Raw genomic sequence first — 24,269 nt, 5'->3', positions numbered from 1 at the left:
CATATATCTTGGGTTTGCCTTTCCAGGTAAATGGAGAAGATCACAGATTGCCGGCCACCTTACTGCATGGTAAAATAAGAGCCGAATATTACGGAGAGGGAACCATTATTAGGACTGATTTTGCTCTGAAAATCCAATATGACCTTGAATATCGGGTCACAGTCTCTGTTCCAAGCACCTATATGGGCAGGACTTGTGGGCTCTGTGGCAACTACAATGAAGACGCAAGCGATGATGTCGGTCAAATGTCAAGTGATATCATTGCCTTTGGGGAGAAATGGAAGGTGCCCAATTCCAGAGAACACTGCGGGGCAGGTTGTGGTACCACAGATAATCCATGTCTGTTATGCCAAGGGCCAAAGTCTGAGGTGTTTTCTCAAAACAATTATTGTGGCATTTTAAATTCAACCACAGGTCCATTTGCCAAATGTCATTCGGTAGTTGACCCTGTCCCTTTCCAGAAAGCCTGTATTTCTGACCTTTGCCAGACCAATGGAGAAGGCAGTACATTATGTAATGGTGTGGCATCCTATGCCAGTGCTTGTATGGAAGCTGGAGTTACAGACCTACAATGGAGGAGGGAAGACTTCTGCGGTAAGTGTTTTGCCTGTTCTTCTGAATCAGATAACCTGTTACCGCTCTGTAAAAGGAAATCAGTGTTCCAAATAAGAAAACTGGAGAGACGGTGGGTAATACGATGAACAGACTTCCCATGTGTCATAGAGTCATTAAAGGCGCAATTAATGTGTTATTTTACAATTAATGTGTTATTTTACATAGTGTTTATGTGAATAATATTATAGCTCTTTGAACAAAGATCTAGCACAGAGATCTGAGGCCACAATTGTATTGACATGTTGGGTGCTAGCTTGGCGGTCAACAAAGGTGGATGTGTTGGTATTTCAATTTACTTTCAGCAAAGATGAACATGTTCCCTGCACTTGTGATATGCAAAAGCCTTGTTTACACATAATTTATGGAATTTCATCTTTAATTGTGGGGATACAAATCTATACCTTACATTCAGTGTTGCTCAGGTCCCACTCGCCTTGTTCTAGCTCAGTCATAAGATCTGTTATCTTCGTTGTAGCTTTGAAGTGTCCTGTGCATGGTCATTACAGTCCTTGCGTAGACCTCTGCTCCACCAGCTGTGCTGCTCTCACGGATCTATACGAGTGTCCCCAGACATGCGCAGAGGGCTGTGCATGCGATGAAGGGTATATTTTCGATGGCACAGGCTGTGTCCCAGTACAAGAGTGTGGATGTTTTGAAAATGGACGCTATTACAAGGTAGAGTTAATACAATTATTATGTTATGAAAATATCTACAAGGCCAAATAAAAAAAAACTATTTTGTATAAATACAAAATAAAAAATGACCTCTGGATAACCACTCACTGGCCAAATGCTCTACTGTACCTAATCAATATGTATTCCAAATACCTACAATATATATATAAATTGATTTCATGTTGTTATGCCAGGGTATGAATTGTTACTTATCAATTATCATAGTTAATCTTGCCATCCAATTCTAAGCCTTTTCCTGATATTAACACTTTCTTTACTCTCCTCCCCCCCTACAGCCTAATGAAACCATAGTGAATAAGGACTGTAGCCAAGAGTGCACATGCAATCCCATTTCAGGGCTCCGCTGTCATAACGCTAGCTGTGCTGAAGATGAGCGCTGTCAAATTCTGGATGGCGTGATCTCATGCGTTAACATCGGTGAGTAACACAATACCCAAATAACTGCACACAGATCCATTATATTATGGATAAATAGGCAGGGAGTGGTGCAAAGTTGAAAACCCTACATTAGATGGGATATTACAGTAACCATAACTCTTGCAGACCTTCCAGGCGCTCTAGGCTATTACCATTTATAGGAAGATGTATTCATGGTTTATGGGTAAGAAGCATATACATATTCCCACACCATGGGTTTATTAAGGTATGCCCCCCCATATATATATATATATAAGTTTGTACAGCCATCATCCACCTTGTATGTCGAAGTAAACAGTTTTCCATTAATTGTTCTTTTCGAAATCGCAGATCCCTGTAAGTCCAAAGTCTGCCGTCTGAAGGAGACGTGCAAACTCCAAGACGGCAAGGCTGTCTGTGTTCCAGACTTCAACGCCACCTGCTGGGCTTGGGGAGATCCTCATTATCACACTTTCGATGGCTATGACTATGATTTCCAAGGAACCTGTACCTATATTCTAGCTCAGAGTAAAGGTGATGACGCTGGCTTGGTGCCCTTCCAAGTTGAAGCTAAAAATGATAACAGAGGGAATGAAGCTGTCTCTTTCGTCAGGTTGGTGACCATAAGTGTTTATGACACTAAAGTCACCATCCAAACTGGAGAATTTGGAAAAATACGAGTGAGTCACTTTAACATAAATCTCTTGAATTAAATCGTTACAATTTGTGGCTTTGCCTTTTTAAAGACCATGTATGGGGTGAGGGAGGGTACTTTTCCATTGCATCTCTATTTTTAGGGGTAAAAATGGTAAATAAAAAGTAGCACCGCTCAATGTTTCTTATGAATTCCTTTAATTACTTTTTTGTTGCAGGTCAATGATCAGTTAACAAATTTACCGATCACCCTGGCGGATGGGAAGGTAACTGTCACCCAAAGTGGGCTGACTGCTTTCCTGGAAACTGACTTTGGTCTAATAGTCACATATGAGTGGAACTGGTATGTTACAGCTACAGTACCTAGTAGTTATTCTGATTCCATATCTGGCCTCTGTGGAAATTTCAACCAAGATCCAAGTGACGACCAAAGAGCACCCGACAGCACCCAAGTAGTGTCAGTTAATGAATGGGCGGGAATGTGGCGAGTTTATGACAAAGACCCATTCTGCTGGGACCATTGTCCTGGAAACTGTCCAACTTGTGAAGAAAGTAAGAAGCGTCAGTATGCCGGAGAACAATCCTGCGGGATCCTGTTCAAGGAAGATGATGGACCCTTTAGAGAGTGCATCAAGAACATTTCTCCCAACACCTTCTTCGATGGTTGCCTCTATGACGTCTGCATGAACAATGGAGCCCAAGTCATTCTTTGTCAAGCTCTTGAGACCTATGCAAGTGCATGTATGACGCAAGGAATTAAAATTTACGACTGGCGGACACCCACTGAATGTCGTAAGTATAAATATATATATCAATCCATGAAACAAGGGTGCCGTTAAATGGTGTACATTTCTTTGAAATCATGCAATATGGTACACTTGAAAGACTTTGTTTCACAAAGAAGCATCAAAAAGATAAAGGTTCAGCATACGGTTCTAGATACTAATATAACAATCAAAGGGTTTTTATATGATTCACAGAATAAATAGAAATTTTGTAAACTAATAAAAGACACGTTTGTCTATTCTGGGACTGCTGAACGTGTTGTCTAATTAAATCCATATTGTGAATTTTATTTCAGCCAAGGTGTGTGGTGAGAACAGTCACTACGAAGCGTGTGGCAACGCATGTCCAGCCACCTGCACCAACAGAAATGCCACGGACCAGTGCACAAAGCCTTGCGTAGAAACATGTCAATGTGACAGGGGCTTTGTTCTTAGTGTTGGCAAGTGTGTGCCAATTTCAAGTTGTGGCTGCCAATACAGTGGGCAATATTATCAACCTAACCAGGAATTCTGGACGGATGAATCCTGCAAAGTGAGTTGCAAATGTGATCCAGATCTGGGAATGGCGGTCTGCCAGCCATCGAGCTGCAAATCCAGCGAGACATGTATGGTAACCAACGGAGTACTTGGGTGTTTCCCTACGAACTATACCACTTGCACAGCCAGTGGTGATCCACATTACAAGACATTCGACGGGAAAAAGTTTGACTTCATGGGGACATGCGTGTATCAACTGGTTGGCGTAACAGCAAATGACTCAAGCCTGACTCATTTCATGGTTAAAGTTCAAAATGACAATCGTGGCAACAAAAAAGTGTCGTTCACCAAAGAAGTTATTTTCGAAGTTTATAATTCAACGATTATAATGAGTAAAGACTTTCCGAAGAAAATAAAGGTATGTATGCTATCATACTATCAACTACTGTCATCGTTCTATGCTGTTCCTACCTCTTGCCTGCAGGTGATAAAGAATTAAAAAAAATTGGTGGTTTGCCAACAAGTATGGCTTTACAAAATAGAATGGAATAATGGATTCCATGAGCAAAATCATTTATATGTTCATTAAGACAATTTAATACCGATTTTATATCATTGAAATGACGTTTATATTTACTGCATCACTTAAAACATTATTTTAATATATTTTTTCTAGGTCAATGGGATTTTAACTGAGCTGCCATACTATCATGATTCTACAAAGATTGTTGCCTTCATTAAAGGAGTTCATGTGTTCATCAAAACAGACTTTGATGTCACAGTGACCTTTGATGGGTACAGTTATGCCCGGGTGATCTTGCCAAGTACCTATACAGGGGCAGTAGATGGTCTGTGTGGTAACAACAACCAAGATGCTGCAGATGATTTTACCATAGGGAGTCGCTTAGCAACATCTGAAGTAGAATTTGGAGATTACTGGAAAATAGGAGACGTTCTAGAGTGTGTCACAGTAACTCCACCAATTCCAACATGCGGTGCCGCACAAAGGCAGGAATATCAAAAGGAACAGTACTGTGGGCTGATCGCAAAATCCAAGGGACCATTAAGCCTTTGCCACACGGTGGTAGACCCCAAACCTTACTTCGAAGACTGTGTATTTGATGCGTGCCAATATGAAGGCCATCGGTCTCCTATCTGCAGCAACATTGCCAGCTATGTCTCCGAATGCCAGAGCAAGGGCATTGAGATACAAGAGTGGAGGACACAGTCTTTCTGCCGTAAGATATATCACAAACTATTTTAAATGGGTGCATTTAAGAAAAGACCAAGATAAATCTGTAAATTAAGTTAAGCCTCTTAAATTAAAGGCAAACAAATCCAAAAAGGCAGACCAGGCAATGACTTTAAAGAGTGCAGCAGGTGGCAGCTGGGTGGGATGATAATTATAGTAAAGTCCATGTCTTCACATACTCTACTCATTTTTATTTAAATGGTAAATATGTAAGAACATTTGGAGTAGATGGTATACTGAGCAGAAGAGATGAACACATGGTTCCATTGAAGGTTACAATGTTTCACTTGATTAATCCCTCTATTGAAATAATAATAATAATAATAATAATAATAATAATTAAAACCTTTTTATGTTTCCTTGGACAGCTATGATCTGCTCAAGCAACAGTCATTACAAGCTGTGTGGGAATGGGTGCCCCACCACCTGCTACGGACTTTCATCTCCATCCGCCTGCGTGGCATCCTGCACCGAAGGTTGCTTCTGTGATAACGGGTACCTTCTAAGCGGGAAGGACTGCGTCCCTATTACACAGTGTGGCTGTGCTTACAATGATAAATACTACAAAGAGGGAGAGGAGTTCTTTACAGACAGCCAGTGCCAGGAGAAATGCACCTGTGGTCAGAATGGCATTGTTAAATGCCAAAGCCACAGTTGCGGATTCAATGAGGAATGTAAAGTAACACAAGGCCGTTTGGGGTGCCATGCACAAAATGTTGGCCAATGTATAGCATGGGGGGATCCCCATTACATCACCTTAGATGGCAAAACGTATGACTTCCAGGGCACCTGTTCGTACACTCTAGTGAAAGCTAATAACAGTGGAGTCCAGTTCTCAGTGACCGTGGACAATGAGCCCTATGGAGAAGGAATAGTTGCTGTGACCAAGTCTGTGACCGTTGAGTACGCAGGCTACATTATTCGAATGGAAAGAGGAGGAACGTGGACTGTTACGGTAAATGAGGAAGCTTCCAACTTGATGATACCAATGTCTTATTCAATATCATTTTTTTTTTACTAAAGTTTGATATCAGATACAATAAATGGGAGGGGGGGCAACACCTAAAAATTAAGTGAGAGTTTAACTTGGTGGGGTCTCTTGTCACCATCAACAAGCCAGAAGGTTTTGTCTCAGAAATGGCTAAAATCTATTGTTTTTTATACGACAGGTTGATCATGAAATATATGACCTGCCCTACCATTCCGATGATGGCCAAATCTGGATCAATCAAGAAGGAAACAATGTGGTATTTCAGAGTTTGTTGGGACTAAAAGTAATTTTTGATCGTGTTTATTTTGTGGCCGTTGATGTTCCCAGTTCATTTGCTGAATTAACTGAAGGGCTCTGCGGTAACTTTAATGGTGATATGGCTGATGATTTCCGCCTTCCAAATGGAAGCCATGTTGATGCTGCTCAGTTTGGATCATTCTGGGCGGTTGCTGGCGATGGGTCAGATTGCGCGGGATGCAAGGAGGGGACTTGCCCTGAATGTGACCCATCTAGAAGGGAAGAGGCCAGTTCATCATTAAAATGCGGGGTAATGGCAGATCTACAGGGGCCATTTAAAGATTGCCACGCTATGGTGAACCCGGATATCCATGTTACAAACTGTGTCTATGATATGTGTACCGGAGGAGGTGGAGAGGAAGCATTATGTATGAGTCTACAAGCCTATACAGTGGCGTGTCAGAAAGCAGGAGCTGTCGTTGATGGGGCCTGGAGAAGTATTACCAGCTGCTGTAAGTGACTGCTTTTCTATTGTGTTTTCTTATTTTGTACTCCATTTTATCTTTTTTTTTTTTTTTTTTTGCCAAGCATCTCCCAATAAATGGGGGGGGGGGGGGGTAAACCAAACCAATAGAAAACTATTTGGTAAATAGCAAGACAACCTAGTTATTGGCCTTTTCAGCACAAGTAATCTATATTTCCGTTTGTCGGTTCCTCCGCAGCAATGGCCTGCCCAGCCAACAGCCATTATGAACCATGTACCAGAACCTGCGATTTTACCTGCAGCGGCATTGTCGAGACCAGCACCTGCTCTGAACGTTGTTTCGAGGGATGTGAGTGTGACGATGGCTTTGTGTTTGATGGGAACAGATGTGTTACACTCGACCAATGTGGTTGTATCTTTAACGGAAGATACATAAAGGTAAGTAAAGCCAGCTATTCATTTAACAATATAATTTATTACTTAGATAAAGAAACAAACACTAAACACTTCAATAGCCATCTAGATATTGTCTTTAGAACAATCATTTTCTTACGGTTACGATGTTTTTAAGGATGGGAAACAAAGGAACACACGCCATATTTTTGCACTTATTATTTTTGTTAATCATCTTTACACAGGTTAATGAGTCCATAGTGTCGGAGGATTGTAGCCAGCAATGCGCATGCCAAGCTGGAGAGTTGTCTTGTGTTAAACTGAACTGTACAGAGAATGAGAGATGCCAGCTGAGAGGCGGCCAGCGAGGATGCTATCCTCGGGAATCAGAATGCTCTATCAAGTCCCATTATCGCTTCTCTACCTTTGACGGCATTTCTGGCAATTACACCTCGGAGGGTCCATTCGTGATGGCATCATCATGCAATGGAAGTGCAGACGGGCAGTTTATGGTTGTTGTTGATGTGAAAAAATGCCCAGGAGGATTAATAAGCAAAATGCTTCATGTTTTCACATCCAATGGGCTGATAACAGTTTCTGGAGCATATGAATTATGGGTAAGATCTGATCCATACTGGTGATTAAAATAATATGATGTTGACTCTATAGTCAAGACTAAAGATTTCATATGATCTTTGGAGCAATCATTATTAGAAACCCTGGATTTCAGGGTACAGGACATGGGTGGTAAAGACTAAGGCTACCAGCAACTTATTCCCTGACGCCCCCCCAAAAAAAATATTTTTCTTCCAGAGAACTGCTGACAGTTGGAACAGACAGTCATGTCTGTTTGAGTTTTACATTTTACTATATATTCACCAATTTATCAAAAAGATGAAAGTTATCTTTTGTGCCTGGGGAGTTATTCTAGAATAATCTGTAGTAAATTACATTTGTTCATGGTGTGTTAAAGATGGACACAAATTCTAGTGACAAGAACATGTTTTATGCTAAAATTATATTTAACAGTACATGGCTTACTTTTATGTCAGTTGAATGGACAGGAACTAGAAGCCCCAGATGTCCTCTGGAATGGTTCCGTACGGATCATGGAGTCTGAACTAAACGTGACCATTGAAGTGGTAGACCATATTACCGTAGTGTTGGATGAAGAAGGTGATGTTACATTAATCGCTAAGGAAAAAATTGCTGGAGAAACCTGTGGGGCCTGTGGGAATTTCAACGGAGATGGTAGTGATGACCTTCGACTAAAGAATGGCGAGCCAGCTAGTAGCATCACCTATACTATACGCTCCTGGAAAGCAAGATTCCTCTCCACATGGTAATGTCCTTTCCATATACTCTTCTAAATACTAATACAGGTAGATAGACTTTAATCTGGGACATTTTTAGTGTAAATAGATATCACAAAAGCAGTTAAGGATGCAAAGATTTTGATTCCTCCAACCACTGGTATGTAAAAAAAATTAAAGTTTTAACAATGTGAAATTACATTCAACGAGCAGGCAGTTGGCAGATTTTAAAAATGTTTATTATTTGCCATAAGAACAAAGCTATATTATTTTAAATTTAAATAATACATTTATGTTTTCCTATTTTTTTCCAGTAGCCTGCCGTGAAGAGATGATTTTTATTCAAGCATTTTCTATTACCTGTTCTTTTTCTTCATTATATTGCCACAATTGTCTTCATACAAATCATCAGACGCAGAGATGGAAACTGTAACTGTTATTATTTGTATAATTTTGTTTTTCCTATTTTTCAAACTATTGTATATATAACCATACTTAAGTTATGACCTCATACCTCAACTTTTTAGATATTGCTTGTAATATGAGTTTCTTTTACGATATCAATAAAGTTTTCTAACATGGTTTAATTTTTGGTACTCGTTGGCTGCCAATTGTGGTGGGGGTGACAATATGTGTGCTTGTAGTGGGCTTCAAGTTTTCCTCGGAGATATAAGGTACTATAGAAGACAATCTTTTTCTTTTCGTCGAACTTTTCATATGTGTTTTAAGAGGACAGTACACGCCGATGTCACATGTACTCTTCATGACAATGTTTATCAAGATAGAAAAAAGGAAGGCAACAGATATTGTTTTGAGGCCATTTTGCCTACCTAAAAGTAATGGTCCAGCTTGTACTTATTGACTAGTTTCCTGATCCTTTGCTTCCTAGTCCAAAGCTTTAGAAGTAACTCCTAAACATTCCGACTGTACTAGTATTCATTTCACCAAATCTAACATTCAAACATTAATTGTAGGCAGAGGGAGTTAGCCTGTAGACCACAACCTCGTTAACCTAGTCAGCCTACCATCTCATGCGTCAGAATGAAAAAAGCTTTAACTTTTAACATCTGCTGTATATTATTAATCTGCAATTGTTATGGGTCATTTAGCCCTAACAGTGCGTGTAGTTACTTCCATAACACATCAAAGACTTAAAAAAAACAATGGTCACTTAACAATGGTTCATTGTTCAATATAGTCACAAACAAGTGTTCACTGGCACATACATATCATTTGGTGATTCATATATTTAGCCATTATATCTATCTATCTATCTATCTATCTATCTATCTATCTATCTATCTATCTATCTATCTATCTATCTATCTATCTATCTATAGACGGCTTAGGGGGGACTTAATAACTATGTATAAATATATAAGGGGGCAGTACAGAGATCACTCCCAGGACCTATTTATACCCAGGACTGTATCTGTAACAAGGGGACAGACATCCTCTACGGTTGGAGGAAAGAAGGTTTCTACACCAGCACAGACGGGGGTTCTTTACAGTAAGAGCGGTGAGATTATGGAACTCTCTGCTAGACGAAGTGGTTATGGTAAACTCAATAAAAGAGTTCAAAAGGAGCCTGGACGTGTTTCTTGAAAGCAATAATATTACAAGTTATGGATATTAGATTAATAGGGACAGAACGTTGATCCAGGGATTTATTCTGATTGCCATATTTGGAGTCTGGAAGGAATTTTCCCCCTGGTATGGGGCAATTGGCATCTGCTTCATAAGGGTTTTTTGCCTTCCTCTGGATCAACACAGTAGGGACACAATATGTATATAGGTTGAACTTGATGGACTTTGGTCTTTTTTCAACCTTATGAACTATGTTACTATGTTACTATGTATCTATCCATCTATCTATCTATCTATTACAGACATGAGTAGATTCAGAGTGTTAACCCCTCTAATACCAGGCATGAGCAGATTCAGAGAATTAACTCCTGTTTTACCAGACATTACACACACAGTCACACCTCTCACACTTCTCATTTGAGGCTGCCCGAGACTCTCTGTCTTGAGTAACAGATGAGGACAGCAAATCTAGGTTATCATGCTGTTCGGCAACCGATCGACTCCTGCTCCAACAATATTATTATTATTATTATTATTATTATCCTTTATTTATATAGCGCCAACAGTTTACGCAGCGCTTAATACAATACATAAATTCCAGTTGATTGTGGGGAACATGAAGGTGGGTATTGCAGGTTGTGAGGGCTGTAATAGAGAGTGTTAAATAGTGTTAAAGTGGACGGGGGCAGTAAGAGGGCAGATATAGGAGATAAGGGGTTAGTGGAGCAGAAAGATAGAAAGTAAAATATAACACACTTAAGTAGTGACAGGCATGACATAAATTTTACCAAATAAAAACAAATAAAACAATCAGTGGAAAAATGCTGCAACTCCCAGTAAGGGCATTCCTAGGCCATAAAGCATAGATAGACAGAGAAAAGGGTAATAGACAATTCAGGCACAGAAACAGGAAAATGATAATAACAATACAGAAAACAATAACAGATAATAAAGGAGATCTCTTGGTCCACTCTGTATACCTTGTAGCAAAGTATGCAGGTTTGCTTGGGCTTCAGTTGATTGTGGGGAACATGAAGGTGGGTATTGCAGGTTGTGAGGGCTTGTAGCAAAGTATGCAGGTTTGCTTGGGCTTCAGTTGATTGTGGGGAACATGAAGGTGGGTATTGCAACAATAGTTAAGAGATACTCAATATGCTTTATATAATACGCCTGAAATAATTATTTGATATTATCGTGTCGTGCACCTACTGAGCCGACCTGGCATTAAGTGCTTTAGAATGTGCGAGAGAGAACAATGAAGAAAGACATGGAGTCAGGATGTCCTTTAAATTACAGGTGAATTATCCGTTGGCATAAAAGAAGCAGCTTGAATCACACCCAACAACTGTGAATAATTTAAAGTGAAAATAAGATTTAGAATTTGGATTCTGCTGGTTTCCTAAAAAGCTGTGAGGTTGATACATAGCTTTTATAGTCAATTGATAGCGCAAACAATCACAGTGTCTACATTTTTAATACGACAATTGCAGAAGGACCATACAAAGTATCCCTATATATATATATAAACCACCCATAAATACAACTATTAATAACTATGATCGTTTAATAATGATATGAATCTGTATTAATTGGAGGCCATTACTACAAAATGTGTGTATCTCTTGAAGAAGGATCTCTACCCTATAGCTCACTGACAGTTCTTGGGCATTTGGCTTTAAACATTTATTATCACCTTAATCTAACTTCAAGCTCTGATGAAAACCAGGTCACTGAACAATTAACAATGGCGTCATTAATTATGCAGTCTTATCTAACCAACATTTTGCAGGATGATGCACCTGGATTGGGAAGCCAGAGGCGTTCCTGGCCTACGCCATCAGGAGCTATTGCTGCTGGGCATTTTCATTGGTTGAAATATTTCGAAAAAAGGCTCCTTATATTTCACCGAATTAAGGAGAAGATACTGCATTTGGCTGCAGATGCCCAATGGTGGTAAATTGGACTACAGATCAAAACTAGTAGGTATGTAAAGGTTACTGGTCAAGAAATACACTATTACTATTACTTTAACTTGAAAGATATTCTTAAATGTACGGTTAATTCATTCTCATCTACCTATTTGATATTCTTTGCCACACTCCTAGCTGATATCACTAATTAGTAAGCAGTATTTAATTTCATAGTTACAGAATGTACATATTTGCATAATATTCTTAACAATATATCATTTTTTTGTATTTGTTGTAATATGTTTTGGGATAGTTATATGTTCTATAACTTTAATATTTTAAAGTTTCTCTTTTCTAGGTTCATTCTTGCACCATATTGTGAACCGAAAAAAACAAATAACACGTGTCACTCAGGTAAGGTGTAATAAAAAATAAATAATAATAATACTTCCCTAATTGAACCGCATGTGAGTGCATTTCTATTTGGTATATGCTTTCCACCTAAGATACTGCACTATTTTAATATTTGTTTTTTAGATTTTCTTTGAAGAATATTAAAGCCTTTTACAGTCCATATTGAAAGGTTGGATTTACCTTTTTTCTTGTGAGTGCAATATATCACTTAATCACTAATATTGGAAGTACGATCTACACTATATCGTGTTGTTTTCCATTTTGTTTTTTTCCCATATATGTTCCTGCGCCCCATACAATTTTTGGTTTGTTTTCATTCTTGCACCATAAACCGAGACTGGTTAATTATTGAGTTCATGAGAAGCTATTAAGAACTGTCTTGTCTGAAAGCAAGAAGGTTTAAAGATCTCTCCTGTCAAAATGAACATCAATATCTGATTTGCACAGAACTTGTCTCTTAGTTTAATTCTAATTTTTAAGTAATCATTGAGTAAGTAATCAATTGCTAGTAAGCTTGTCTTAGCAGATAAAAGCTCAGAACACTCACTACAGTCACAAACCCTACTGAATTCATCCATGGTGCACCTCCATCCAGATGGAGGTCAGCCTGATGAAACGTCACGCAGAACTGGGGTAACTAAAAACTCAGATGCCCTATTTTGTGATGACTTTTCTAAAACTATTAGATTTTATGAACACTTACTTCAACATTTTCATGAAAAGCTGAATGATGTAATAAGTAGAAGCACACAAGAGCGTTTACCTGCTATACTGTTGGAGCAAAGATTGCACAATATTTTATTTAGAAAGGAGAAAAATATAAGTATTAACATAAAATTAAATTACTAGTAATAGTAATTAATAGTAATTATTAAATATATGGCTTTTTTCCTGTTTTTATTTATATCAAAAGAGTTGGACAGAATTCCACGATCTAACGTGATGTAAATGTATTCATCCATATATTAAGTGATTGTTTTGAAGACTCATTTTCTGGATGCCATAAAGCATCCTTTTAAGTTATTATTTTTATTATTATTTATTTAGGTTGAATGGAAAATGGGAGCAGCATGTATTTAGTCCATGGATAAATAATGCATGGCTTACAGCATACACATGAAAAGGATTTTAGCATGTGCGGAGAAAGCAAACATATGGAAATAAATTAATGGGTTGAGGTATTATAGAGAGAAATATTATAAAGGAGGTGAAATGCCAAGACAAGAGGCAACCATTCTTCACTAAATCCGTATCCGTTAGATACTGTATTGTTAAATTTTGTATATCGGCTTCCATACCCTACATAAAATATTTCTAGAATTTAACATTAATTTATTTATTTTTCAGGTGCACTTTTACAAAATGGCAAGCACCTCACTGTGGTCTCTTGCAATCATTTTTGGTTTTATGTTTGGTGAGTAAAGATTTTGTAAAATTGACAATAATTTTAAACTTCTCATTATTGTATATTCTATGAAAAAAATCTGGATGGATCCGTGTATTTGCCCGTCTAACTAGTTAATATGTGGTATCCAATTAGGCCATATTGGAGTGAAATTAATAAAAGAACATGGCGAACGCATGTTTTATCAACCCAACCCTTTGATTATCTATGTGTAAATATATATCCTGGTCCAAGTATATGAAAGTATAGGAAATGGACACTGACGCAGATGAACGTGGATAATAATGAATTGTTGTAGATTCTTTAATAAAGAAATGAGATCGTAGAAATTCTTTTGATCATTCAGGAAGGGGTTAATTTAGGTAGAAGAAAATGTCTCCATTGACACGAGCTCTAAGATATTCCAAAGGATGAATTTTAATGAATGCAAATATGATCTAGAAAAACATGTCAGAAAACTCTCTAATGGCTAATTTAACTGGTGGTGAACGCAGAACTGGTTTATCCAGTTTATTAGTTCAAAATCAGGGTGAATGTTGCGTATGAAAATGGCTCCTCGGCTTTTTTATACTACCCACTGTGTCAAAATAATATTCTAATTTGAGGTTTAACTTGAAATATTAATTATTTCTAACTTATTTGTTTAATTAATCTTTCTCCAAAATGTCTTTAACCCAACCTAGCATGATTGAGTTTATTTGATTAAGTCAGGTTTAGACAAAGCAAAGTGCTAACATTACATACATGGCGGATCCATATGTAAGTTTCCTTGTTTCCATCATCTACACCCACACACTAATCAGTTTAACATCACCAGTTTTTTTCTCATATTTTTAAGAAAATGGCCAGACGGCCAACATCGGAAAGAATTTTCTAACTGCGTTCCTCCAGAATGGAAATTCTTCTTTTGGAAATGCCGTGCTTGACATAACAATCACCGCCTTTGAGAACACGTCGGTGACGGTGCAGCTAAAGAGCCCACAAAACTCTTGGTCTTTGTTTCTCGACAGCGGAGAATCAGCAACTATCCAGGTCTCGAACATGGCAGAGATGATCGGAAGCGCCATATTTAAATCTTCCATCCATATAACTTCAGATGAGCCTGTTTCAATACTGTGTCTGAATTCAAAGGCATTTTCATCTTCCCGAATCACAGTGTACCCAGTGGAATATTTGGGGACACAGTATTTTATTGTAACTCCAAATGAGGGACCCGAATATACTTTAAAAGAGTTTGCTGTCATCAATTATAACTTGACAACTGATGTCCAGATCTTACTCAAAGGTTGGGCAATTTTCCAGGGTCAGAATTACTCGTCAGGACAGCCACTGAATATAATACTGCAGCCTTTTGAGGTTTTGCAGCTACAGAGTGAGCAGGATCTATCAGGATCCATGGTGCTGGCTGAAAATCCCGTTGCTGTTCTTACTGGACTTACTTGTGCGTGGAACAATAATAGTTGCGACCACGTCTATGAGCAGCTACTTCCAGTGTCTGGCTGGGGCAAGGAGTACATTATCCAACCTTTACCCTTCCAGTACAAATTTGACATAGTATATGTATCAGCCTCACAAGACACTCAAGTCAAATACACATCTGGGCCCTCTAAGCAAAGTGCATTCATGCAGGAAGGGCAGGTACTGAAAATACCTGTACGCACACCTTTTTCTCTGGTCATCTCCTCCAATGTCGCAGTTCAGGTATTGTTTTATTGCACTGGAGGGTTTAGCCGGAATATCCAATTCGACCCTTTTTTTGTTTCTGTTCCCGATACCTCCAAATACTGTACCGAGTACCAAGTACACGGTCTTCAAGGGTTTATAAATGCACTGCTACTCACCGCAAAAACAGAGAGTATTCCAGGCATTCAATTCAACAATCAAAACCTAGGCAATATCCAATGGAAGAAGATCCAAGGGACAAAATACTCGTGGGCACAATATCGTTATGGCCGTCAATTTAGGTCCCATATGGTTAGCCATCCTGGATCAGCATTTTCAGCTTTAAGTTTTGGCTTATCTTCTCAAGCCAGTTATGGTTTACTAGGAGTATGCATTAAACGTAAGTCATTTTACTTTTCTCTTCTGAAAAAAAACAACCCATGGTTATGTTACCTGACATAAGTGATGATATAGCTTTACTGTCTTTTTTACTTCCTCCAGAGGAAATAAAGTCTTGTGACAACTTTCAGTGTCGAAAAAAAGAATCTTGCCAACTTTCCGATGGTCAACCAGCATGTGTCCCAGACAGTGAAGCAGTGTGTCGAGTCTGGGGAGACCCCCACTACCACACTTTTGATGGACTTGACTACGACTTCCAAGGAACCTGTACTTACACCGTAGCCAAGACCTGCGTGGGACCAAATGGAATCAGGGGAGACTCCACATTGCCAGAATTCAGCATTCAGGCAAAAAACGAAAATCGTGGATCCCTTGAAGTTTCTTACATTGCCGCGGTATTTGTACAGTTTTATGGATACAACATTACCATGCTGCGATCTGAAATTGGATTTGTTAGGGTAGGTACCTGACAGAGTTACCTATGTAAGATCCATTATATAAACGATAAAGTCTATGAAGATGTAAAGAACCAAATTCAAAAAAATTATATATATATGTATAATATTAACAAATACATTGTATCCATTGTTTTGACAGGTAAATAATATCAGGTGGTCCCTTCCCTTGTCTTTGGATAAGGGCACAATACATATTACAGCTAGCGGGTTTCATGCTTTGCTCGAGACAGAATTTATTCGAATACGTTACGACTGGAATGTTTTCCTGATAATTACGATTCCAAGTAGCTTCTTTGAGAAGGTCTGTGGTCTGTGTGGCTACTATAACGATGACCCGAAGGATGAGTTTCTTATGCCAGCCGGAGTCCAAGCTTCTGGCCCTGTGGAATTTGGGAAGAGCTGGAAAGTGAATGATACCGACGATGGCGAGTGTTGGGATGATTGCCATGGGCAATGTGATTCCATTCGACCAGAGGACGGCAATGTGTATGAAGATCCAACATCATGCGGAATATTAAGGTGGGCAGCCATTACTATACACAAAATCCCCTTTTTTGATCACCACATGATGGTATTCCTTAGAAATGTGCATATGTTTACAGAGTGACGACAATGCACATGCCATTTTGGTTATTTTCAGGTATGTGACAGAGAGTTTCATTATTCATCTCACTGACGTATATAGAAAAATAACACTGTTCTTCAGTGAAGGGTATTGCTACAGGCGACAGAGATAAATCATTATCAACATAGCATCATTGGGTGGCTTCCCCACTAAGACATGGTTGAACATTACAAGAATGTCTTATCACATCACCTTGTGTGTAGAATCTTTTCAATGCTAAATATTGTTATATTTTTATTAATTTTATTATATATTGTTTATAAAGATTGACATATGACATTGTAATGTATAAAATATGAATTTCACTGTTTTTGAGCAGCCAGAATGAAGGACCCTTTCACGTCTGCAACAAAGTGATTGATCCAAGCCCCTTTGTAAAGAACTGTGTATATGATATGGTGAAAAATGGCGGCTACAAGAGGGTCCTATGCCAAGCAATATCTGTTTATATGGTTGCATGTCAGATGAATGGAATTCCTGTGCTGGAATGGAGAAATGTCATGGACTGTGGTATGCTTGTCACCTTTATCCATGGAGAGTGAAGTATGGTAAAGGGGTCTATTTCACTAGTTCACTAGATGAATACACCCTTTTATTAGGAAAATCAAATGTTGACTTTATTTTTGTGAGTACATTTTTTATTCTTGTTGTCAATGCGATCTTGGTGGACATGGCTAAGAATACTTGCTACAAGGTAGTCACCTGCTTTAATATATTGGCCGCAACACTTAAGGACCATAATGTAGTCATAATGTGTATTTTACAAAACATTTTAGTTGACCAAAACCCCTAACGTCTTCCAGGTGGGTGTATTCTTATACCGGGGGGGGCTATAGGAGAAAAAAACAATTTTTTTTCACCTTGACTTCAAGAATGTTTGCCTTAAAATGCTTATTGAATGTCAATCTACAGTCATTCTTTAGAATAACAAGGGACCTGTTGGAGCTTCTCGCACTGCAGTAGTAATTCCGAATGTTCTAACGTTATTTTATGCTCTCAATTTTTCATGTGCTAAGGAAGAAATCTTGTTCACTGGAACTTGTTTCTCTTCTTCATCCTCAGAGATTCTGTGTCCAGAAAATAGCCGCTATAATGTGTGTGGAAATGCTTGTCCCGCCACGTGTTTTGGGAAACCATCCAATTGTATAGGTCTTTGTATGGAGACATGTGAATGTAACCCTGGGTTTGTGTTAGCTGAAGGAAAGTGTATCCCGAGTAACAGTTGCGGTTGCTTTTGGAGAGGTCATTACTACCCTCCAAATGATGCGGTTTGGGGACGCGGTCATTGTGCACAGAAATGTTCATGTGATCCGAAGACTCGGAGAGTCATGTGCTCCAAAAGCACATGCATAGCAGGAGAGCAGTGCACAATACAAGGAGGCATAACGGACTGTTATCCAGATACGTACAGCACATGCACCGCGTATGGAGACTCTCATTACATAACGTTTGATAGTTTTAGATATGACCTCCTAGGGACCTGCAAGTACATGCTATCCGGCTTGTGCAATCAACGTCAAGGACTAAATGATTTTCAGGTGCACATCCTAAACATGAACCCGCTCATCTCAAACGTCTCTTATACCAGATCTGTCTGGGTGAAGGTGTACGGAGTAGAGATTTTGCTCACTAGACATCACCCAGGCAAAGCCATGGTAAGCACAATATTTGAGGAATATTATTAATATTTTTAACAAAAAGATCACCAGCACACAAAGCAAGAATATGATGCATGAAAAAAAAGCATATTCTAGATTTAGCCTACAAAACACTAATTGAATTCTTTTTTTTACAGGTAAATGATATCTTCGTTAACCTTCCATTCAAGTTTAATTTGGACCAAATCCGAGTGTTTAAGGAGGGCTGGCATGCAGTGATCCTAACAAAATTTGGTCTGAAAATAACATTTGACTGGCATAGTAAGATCACTGTTACGATCCCACAATCCTATTCTAATGCTGTTTGTGGCCTTTGTGGCAATTTTAATGGAGATCCTGGGGATGATTTGATGATGGAAAATGGTCAAAAAGCAACAAGTATCTCAGCATTTGGCTATAGTTGGAGGACCAATGAGACAGTTTTGGAATGTAGGGAAGAGGACCCAAAACCTTGCGCCCACCTGCCTGCTATGGAAGAATATCAAAGGAAGAGTTATGCCGATTGTGGAATTCTCCTCCAAAAAGACGGCCCATTCAAGGAATGTCACAATCTTTTGGATCCAGAGGGGTATTTCCAGAATTGTCTTTATGACTCCTGCTTTTACAAGGGAAGGCAAGATGCTTTCTGCCAGGTGATTTCCACATATGCTAGTGCCTGTAAAGAGGTCAACGGGACTGTCCACCAATGGAGGAATGAAAGCTTCTGCAGTAAGTAAGCTAATTCCATAAAAGAAATGGCGGCTATTAGGATTGCTTTTCTTAGTCAACGTGAACACACCAGTACAAAATATCCATCTGCAACAGAGTCACAGTACTCATTTCCACACGAGACTCAAATTAGTATCTACATTGAATTTGGTGTTCTAGGCCATCTACACTGACATGTAAAAATGTTGATTTATTACGTTTACTCCATCTGCGTTTTGCACAGACCTCAAAACAATATCTCAAAAGCATGCGCTTGGACCACTCAAAGAGATGGTTTTAGATATTCTGTGCTTAGGGGAATATGAGACGTAGGTCTAAATTTCCACACCTTGCTTTTCTTTTTCCAGATCCTTGGTGTCCAGAAAACAGCCATTATGAAGTTTGTTCTCATAGATGCCAAAGAACGTGCAGTGACATCAGCACCTCATCGGGCTGTAGAGCTATGTGTAGCGAAGGCTGCGTTTGTGACAAGGGATATATCCATAATGTTGACCACTGCATACCCGTTTCCAAATGCGGATGTCTTTTCAATGGCTTCTACTACAAGGCAGGGAAAATATTTTATCCTACCATTAACTGCAACCAACAATGCGTGTGCAAACCAGGAGGTGCTGTGCACTGCACAAGTTTTTCCTGTAAGCCAAATGAAGAATGTAAAATATTGAATGGGGTGAGAAGGTGTCAGCCTACTGAGACAGCTGTATGTTCAGCCTATGGAGATCCTCATTACAGTACATTTGATGGTCTTAAATACAGCTTCCAAGGTGGTTGTTGCTACACGCTTACGAAGACATGTATGGAAGATAGCTCCAATGTAGCAAACTTTTCAGTTGTAATGGAGAACGAGAAACTGGCAGATCGGCCAGTGAGCATCATTAGGAAAATAGAAGTCACAATTAATGATGTGGAAGTTTCTATAGAAAATGGAAGATTTGGAAAAATCCAGGTAGCTATTATGTAATATATTTCATTTTGGAATTTATAGGGTTACATTTAATTTATCAATGCTGGTAACAATTGAGATTTAATGTGATTGAAGAGTCAATCGCAGAAAGTTGCAAATGTAACAATTAAGAAAAGGACCACAAGGTGGGGCAAATGCTATGGGGATAGATGCTAACGTCTTAACAAATGGTTACGTTAGCTTTATTCATTAAATACAATTCTCTGAAACAAGTTAAGAAATACGTTTGTGGCATAGATTCTAGAACTGGACAAGGCATAAAAAAGGTATTTTTGCTTAATTGAAAAAAGAAAGGGTAAAACAGGCAGTTTTTCCCAGAAATACACCACTTACTTCATGATGTATGTGTCAAGAGGTATGTGATCTATACACCAGGTCAACTTCGGGTGCCGAAACAAGGATTATCCCAAGAGAATGACCTCTTTATGAAATGTGGCTACTAAAGTATAAGGTTTATCCTGAATACGAATGCTTGACTTTGATACTAACATTAATATAATTGACTTCTAGGTCAATGGGCTTTATGTAAACCTTCCACTGCATCTCTGGGATAAAGAAATCTGGGTCTATCAACATGGCATTAAAGTGGTCTTGATGGCTGCTTGTGGGATACAGGTTTCTTATGATCTGGCCTTCCAGGTCCTAATAAGAATTTCGAGTAGTTTCCAGAGACACGTCTGTGGCCTTTGTGGTAATTACAATGGAATTGCCAGGGATGATTTACTTCTACCAGACCAATCTCTGACTAACAACGTGACAATGTTTGGTGAAGCTTGGCTGGATAAAACTTGCAGCAGTACATGTGCAGCAAAGTTTGGTGGTAAGTGTCACCAGAAAGTCTGCTCAAAAGAAATAATGCATGTAGCCTCTTGATGGGATCACTTACCATAGCCATGTGGGCCCAAAGGTGAATTGAGGGCGATACTTGATATTTGTCACAAAAGTGGATGCGTAACCCTATTTTCTAGAAACACCTTTAAGAAAGTTGTTGAGGCAACTTCAAAAATGGTACCTATGTGGTAGTGGTTTCCAATTGAGCCCTTAAGCCACACTAATAGAACAAGATTTTGTAATTGCTCCCTTCTCTTCCAAAATAGAAGATTTGGTGTGCCCTGGTAAAGATGTTAAGAAGCACTGCTCTATATGAAACATAAAACTGTAGCTTTTTGGGCTAGGGTTATCAAGTAAAACACATTTTATATGGAGGATGTAGAATAACAAATTTAATGTGAGGATTAAAATTACAAGTAGACACCTACTGGAGATTTATTAACAATGCCAAGAGAAATCAAGCCCAGAAAAATAAGAGACAATTGTGAAGGTACATTAGGACAACTTATGAAACACGCACACTGATAGCAGAAGAGGGGCAAGAGGTTTCTAAGGCACAAACGACAAAAGGTCTGGGTAAAGGTATAAATTAATTTACATTAACTGGCTTCCTTCGTGTGCCCAGAATGCCAGCGGCTCACATAGTCTGGGCATCAACCTTTGCCATCATCTATTAGCTCAGAGCTAACAGAAACGTGCAACCGATCAAATATATTTCTATTGAAGCTTAACAGATGATGTCATTGGCATCAAATTAATGGAAGGCAGTAATACTTATCCAGTATTTTTAGGCTTATCTATTTCTTTCAGGTCCAAATACAACCCTCGACACAAAGAATGTGGGGACTGAACACTATGCTGTATGGATCCAAAGCATTCGGAGAGGTCAGTTCTAGATAATACAAAAGAGTATTGTTTACCAGAATATAAAATACTACAATGTGTGTTTTTTATTTAGAGTTTGAACACATTGAATACATTCTTTGTATATTATCAAGTTATCCATGACATTCCATAGCTAGATGGCTAGTTACAGAAAACATAGCATGGCTAAGGAGGGATTGAACAGAAATGTTGATCAATTGAGTCTTATCCATGACACTGAATTGTAATATTGAATGTCTTACTATTTTGTAAGTGATGTTTCATGCATAGCTCACTTTTTCCAATTTACTTCAATTAACGTAATTATGATATACAAAAATTCTGATATTACTACACAATTGTTAATTTCAAGTGAGAACGTTTATTTAATGGTATTTAATTTTCTTTTTGCCAGCTCAGAAATGCTTCAACAACAGTCATTACATGGCTTGTGCCGATACTTGCTGGAATTCCTGCGCTTCTTTAATATCTACCAATCAGTGTCCCTTGGATTGTTCCAAGGGGTGCCAATGTGATGGAGGTTATTATCTTGATGTAGACAGCTGTGTATCACTGGACAAGTGTGGATGTACCAACAGAGGCAGATATTATAAGGTATCATTTTGGTTTTGTTAATCCAAAGGGAATTAGCGATTGGTCTTGGACATCAGAAATATACTCTAGGGATGTTGTCCACTATGGGTTGGGACCGTGTATACCAACGGTTTGGATGTCTGTTGATATTTAGTCTTTACAGAAAGTAATTTTTTTGCCATACCTCTAAGTGTTTTCGCTCTTAATGACAATTATGGCTTGTGCTATAGATAAAGATAAAAGCATAGTAACTAAGTTATTTTTGGTTAATGAAGTGGTAGTTTATGCTTCTATTTCTACCTCATCTTCTTCTGTTTCTTCTCCCTTTATCCTATTTTTTTTCCTTTCACTTTTCATCATACTTTGGTACCCATCCTTCCAACCATCAGTTAAGTCCAGCAATGCCCAATTTATAGAGCATTCCTTAAAAAAATATTCTTTATCTTCTTCCAGATAGGCGAAACCTTCTTGAAAGATCATTGCAGGCAGCTCTGTACTTGCAAACCAAATGGCGTTGTGATATGTAGCGACCACAGCTGTGGAATCGAGAAGACATGCAAGACGACATCTATTGGATCCTTCGTGTGCAAGGAAAAGCAAGCGGCAACTCTTTGACTCATCACTTTGAATCAAATTAATCTCTTTATTTTAAATCAACGCATCATAGTGACCGTTACAAAAAATTTGAGACACACGGAAATAAAAAAATAAGTCTTTATAGGGGATTTTTTAAGGTTAAGGTGTAAAAATTTACATTCGGAACACATCTATTTTTATTTTTCCTACTAAGGAACGATCAAGATTATTCCAATCCAATAGCCCGAAAAAATTGCCTTGATGTCAAGGTTGCAGATTAGGTAAATTTTAATGTTTTGGATTGATTATTTGGAACAAGAGCAGCTGCAGGAATATCCACCATGTTAATCACATGATATCAAATAAAACGTGTAACAAACGCTATAATATGTATTTGTGTAGGATATGCAGATGTATTCTGAAACCAGTAAAGTATGTTAATTTGGTTCTAGAATGGCTTGTTTGAAATCATTTGTATTGATTATTTTATAATCTTAAATAAAAATGGGCATGCTAATTCTTGAATTGATGTCTTAAGATTTCTGGTTATGTACACAATATTTTATCAACGATCCCGTTATTTTATCGTTATGGTAACCTTTTTTTGCGTGTTAGTTTTGGCCAGGTGTGCCACACTTACCAGCCTCTACCATACTTACCACCTTTGGGGTAACAGGGGGATCCTGAGCCTCTATGTAAATTCAAAAGAGAGGGGTGTTCTTTGACTATTAGCATTGCCCTCACTCGGCTAGTAACCCAGAATGTACGTTATACCCCTAAGGACCATATATAATATTTATAATATTAATGATTAAGAAGAGAGATTAGATACCCACATGTAGCAGGGGTATAACATGAACAGCAATAATACACACAATAACAGAGCTTTGCAAGCTCGAATTACCCTTAATACCCCTCCTAAACAAACTTCCCCCTCCCTCCAGCCATTCTGAGGCACTTTGACGTGGAATTAAGTAGTGCTACTACTTTAAATATAGGTATAGGTATAGGGACACACGCATACTTTTTTTTGCCCCCTGCCCCGAAATGTTTTGACCTACCATTTCTGTATAGTCTTCTGTGTCACAGGGGCAGCTTTCTTCTGAGCAGACATCAGGCACCTCTCCAACAAGGAAAGCCTTCAAATATAATCAGGGCTGATTTCGGGCCTAGTTCTAAGCTCTGCCAGCCTGGGAGTTCCGAGCGCCCCTTTCCCGCTCTGCCTTTTAGCTGCCCACATCCTCTCACAAAAGCCCACACAAAGACACCACTGTCACCTGATTGGTGCAGCTGCTCACATGTCCCGCTTGATGGGAAGTAC

At 38.7% G+C, this 24,269-nt stretch overlaps 1 protein-coding gene across 1 annotated transcript in view; it reads left to right on the top strand.

The window, feature by feature from the left end:
* LOC149272783 (IgGFc-binding protein-like) overlaps positions 1 to 22,899 on the top strand; it is a 32,907-nt gene extending 10,008 nt beyond the window's left edge. Inside the window, exons 9-31 of the mRNA XM_089506735.1 lie at positions 27 to 594; positions 1,091 to 1,290; positions 1,587 to 1,728; positions 2,059 to 2,387; positions 2,580 to 3,153; positions 3,443 to 4,041; positions 4,300 to 4,861; positions 5,244 to 5,830; positions 6,045 to 6,615; positions 6,826 to 7,025; positions 7,226 to 7,597; positions 8,033 to 8,322; positions 12,149 to 12,204; positions 14,448 to 15,671; positions 15,773 to 16,128; positions 16,268 to 16,647; positions 17,073 to 17,263; positions 18,230 to 18,408; positions 18,549 to 19,119; positions 19,467 to 20,065; positions 20,594 to 20,903; positions 21,725 to 21,799; positions 22,826 to 22,899. Coding sequence (XP_089362861.1) covers positions 27 to 594; positions 1,091 to 1,290; positions 1,587 to 1,728; positions 2,059 to 2,387; positions 2,580 to 3,153; positions 3,443 to 4,041; positions 4,300 to 4,861; positions 5,244 to 5,830; positions 6,045 to 6,615; positions 6,826 to 7,025; positions 7,226 to 7,597; positions 8,033 to 8,322; positions 12,149 to 12,204; positions 14,448 to 15,671; positions 15,773 to 16,128; positions 16,268 to 16,647; positions 17,073 to 17,263; positions 18,230 to 18,408; positions 18,549 to 19,119; positions 19,467 to 20,065; positions 20,594 to 20,903; positions 21,725 to 21,799; positions 22,826 to 22,899 — 9,009 coding nt within the window. The remainder of the gene's footprint in view (positions 1 to 26; positions 595 to 1,090; positions 1,291 to 1,586; positions 1,729 to 2,058; positions 2,388 to 2,579; positions 3,154 to 3,442; positions 4,042 to 4,299; positions 4,862 to 5,243; positions 5,831 to 6,044; positions 6,616 to 6,825; positions 7,026 to 7,225; positions 7,598 to 8,032; positions 8,323 to 12,148; positions 12,205 to 14,447; positions 15,672 to 15,772; positions 16,129 to 16,267; positions 16,648 to 17,072; positions 17,264 to 18,229; positions 18,409 to 18,548; positions 19,120 to 19,466; positions 20,066 to 20,593; positions 20,904 to 21,724; positions 21,800 to 22,825) is intronic.
* Positions 22,900 to 24,269: the final 1,370 nt, after the last annotated feature.

The sequence above is a fragment of the Sceloporus occidentalis genome, unplaced genomic scaffold, assembly GCF_023333645.1.
Source record: "Sceloporus occidentalis isolate IW3139 unplaced genomic scaffold, rSceOcc1.0.p SCAF_419, whole genome shotgun sequence".
Lineage (NCBI taxonomy): Eukaryota > Metazoa > Chordata > Lepidosauria > Squamata > Phrynosomatidae > Sceloporus > Sceloporus occidentalis.
Note: the sequence above shows the minus strand (reverse complement) of the source record. Positions and strands in the feature narration are given on the sequence as shown.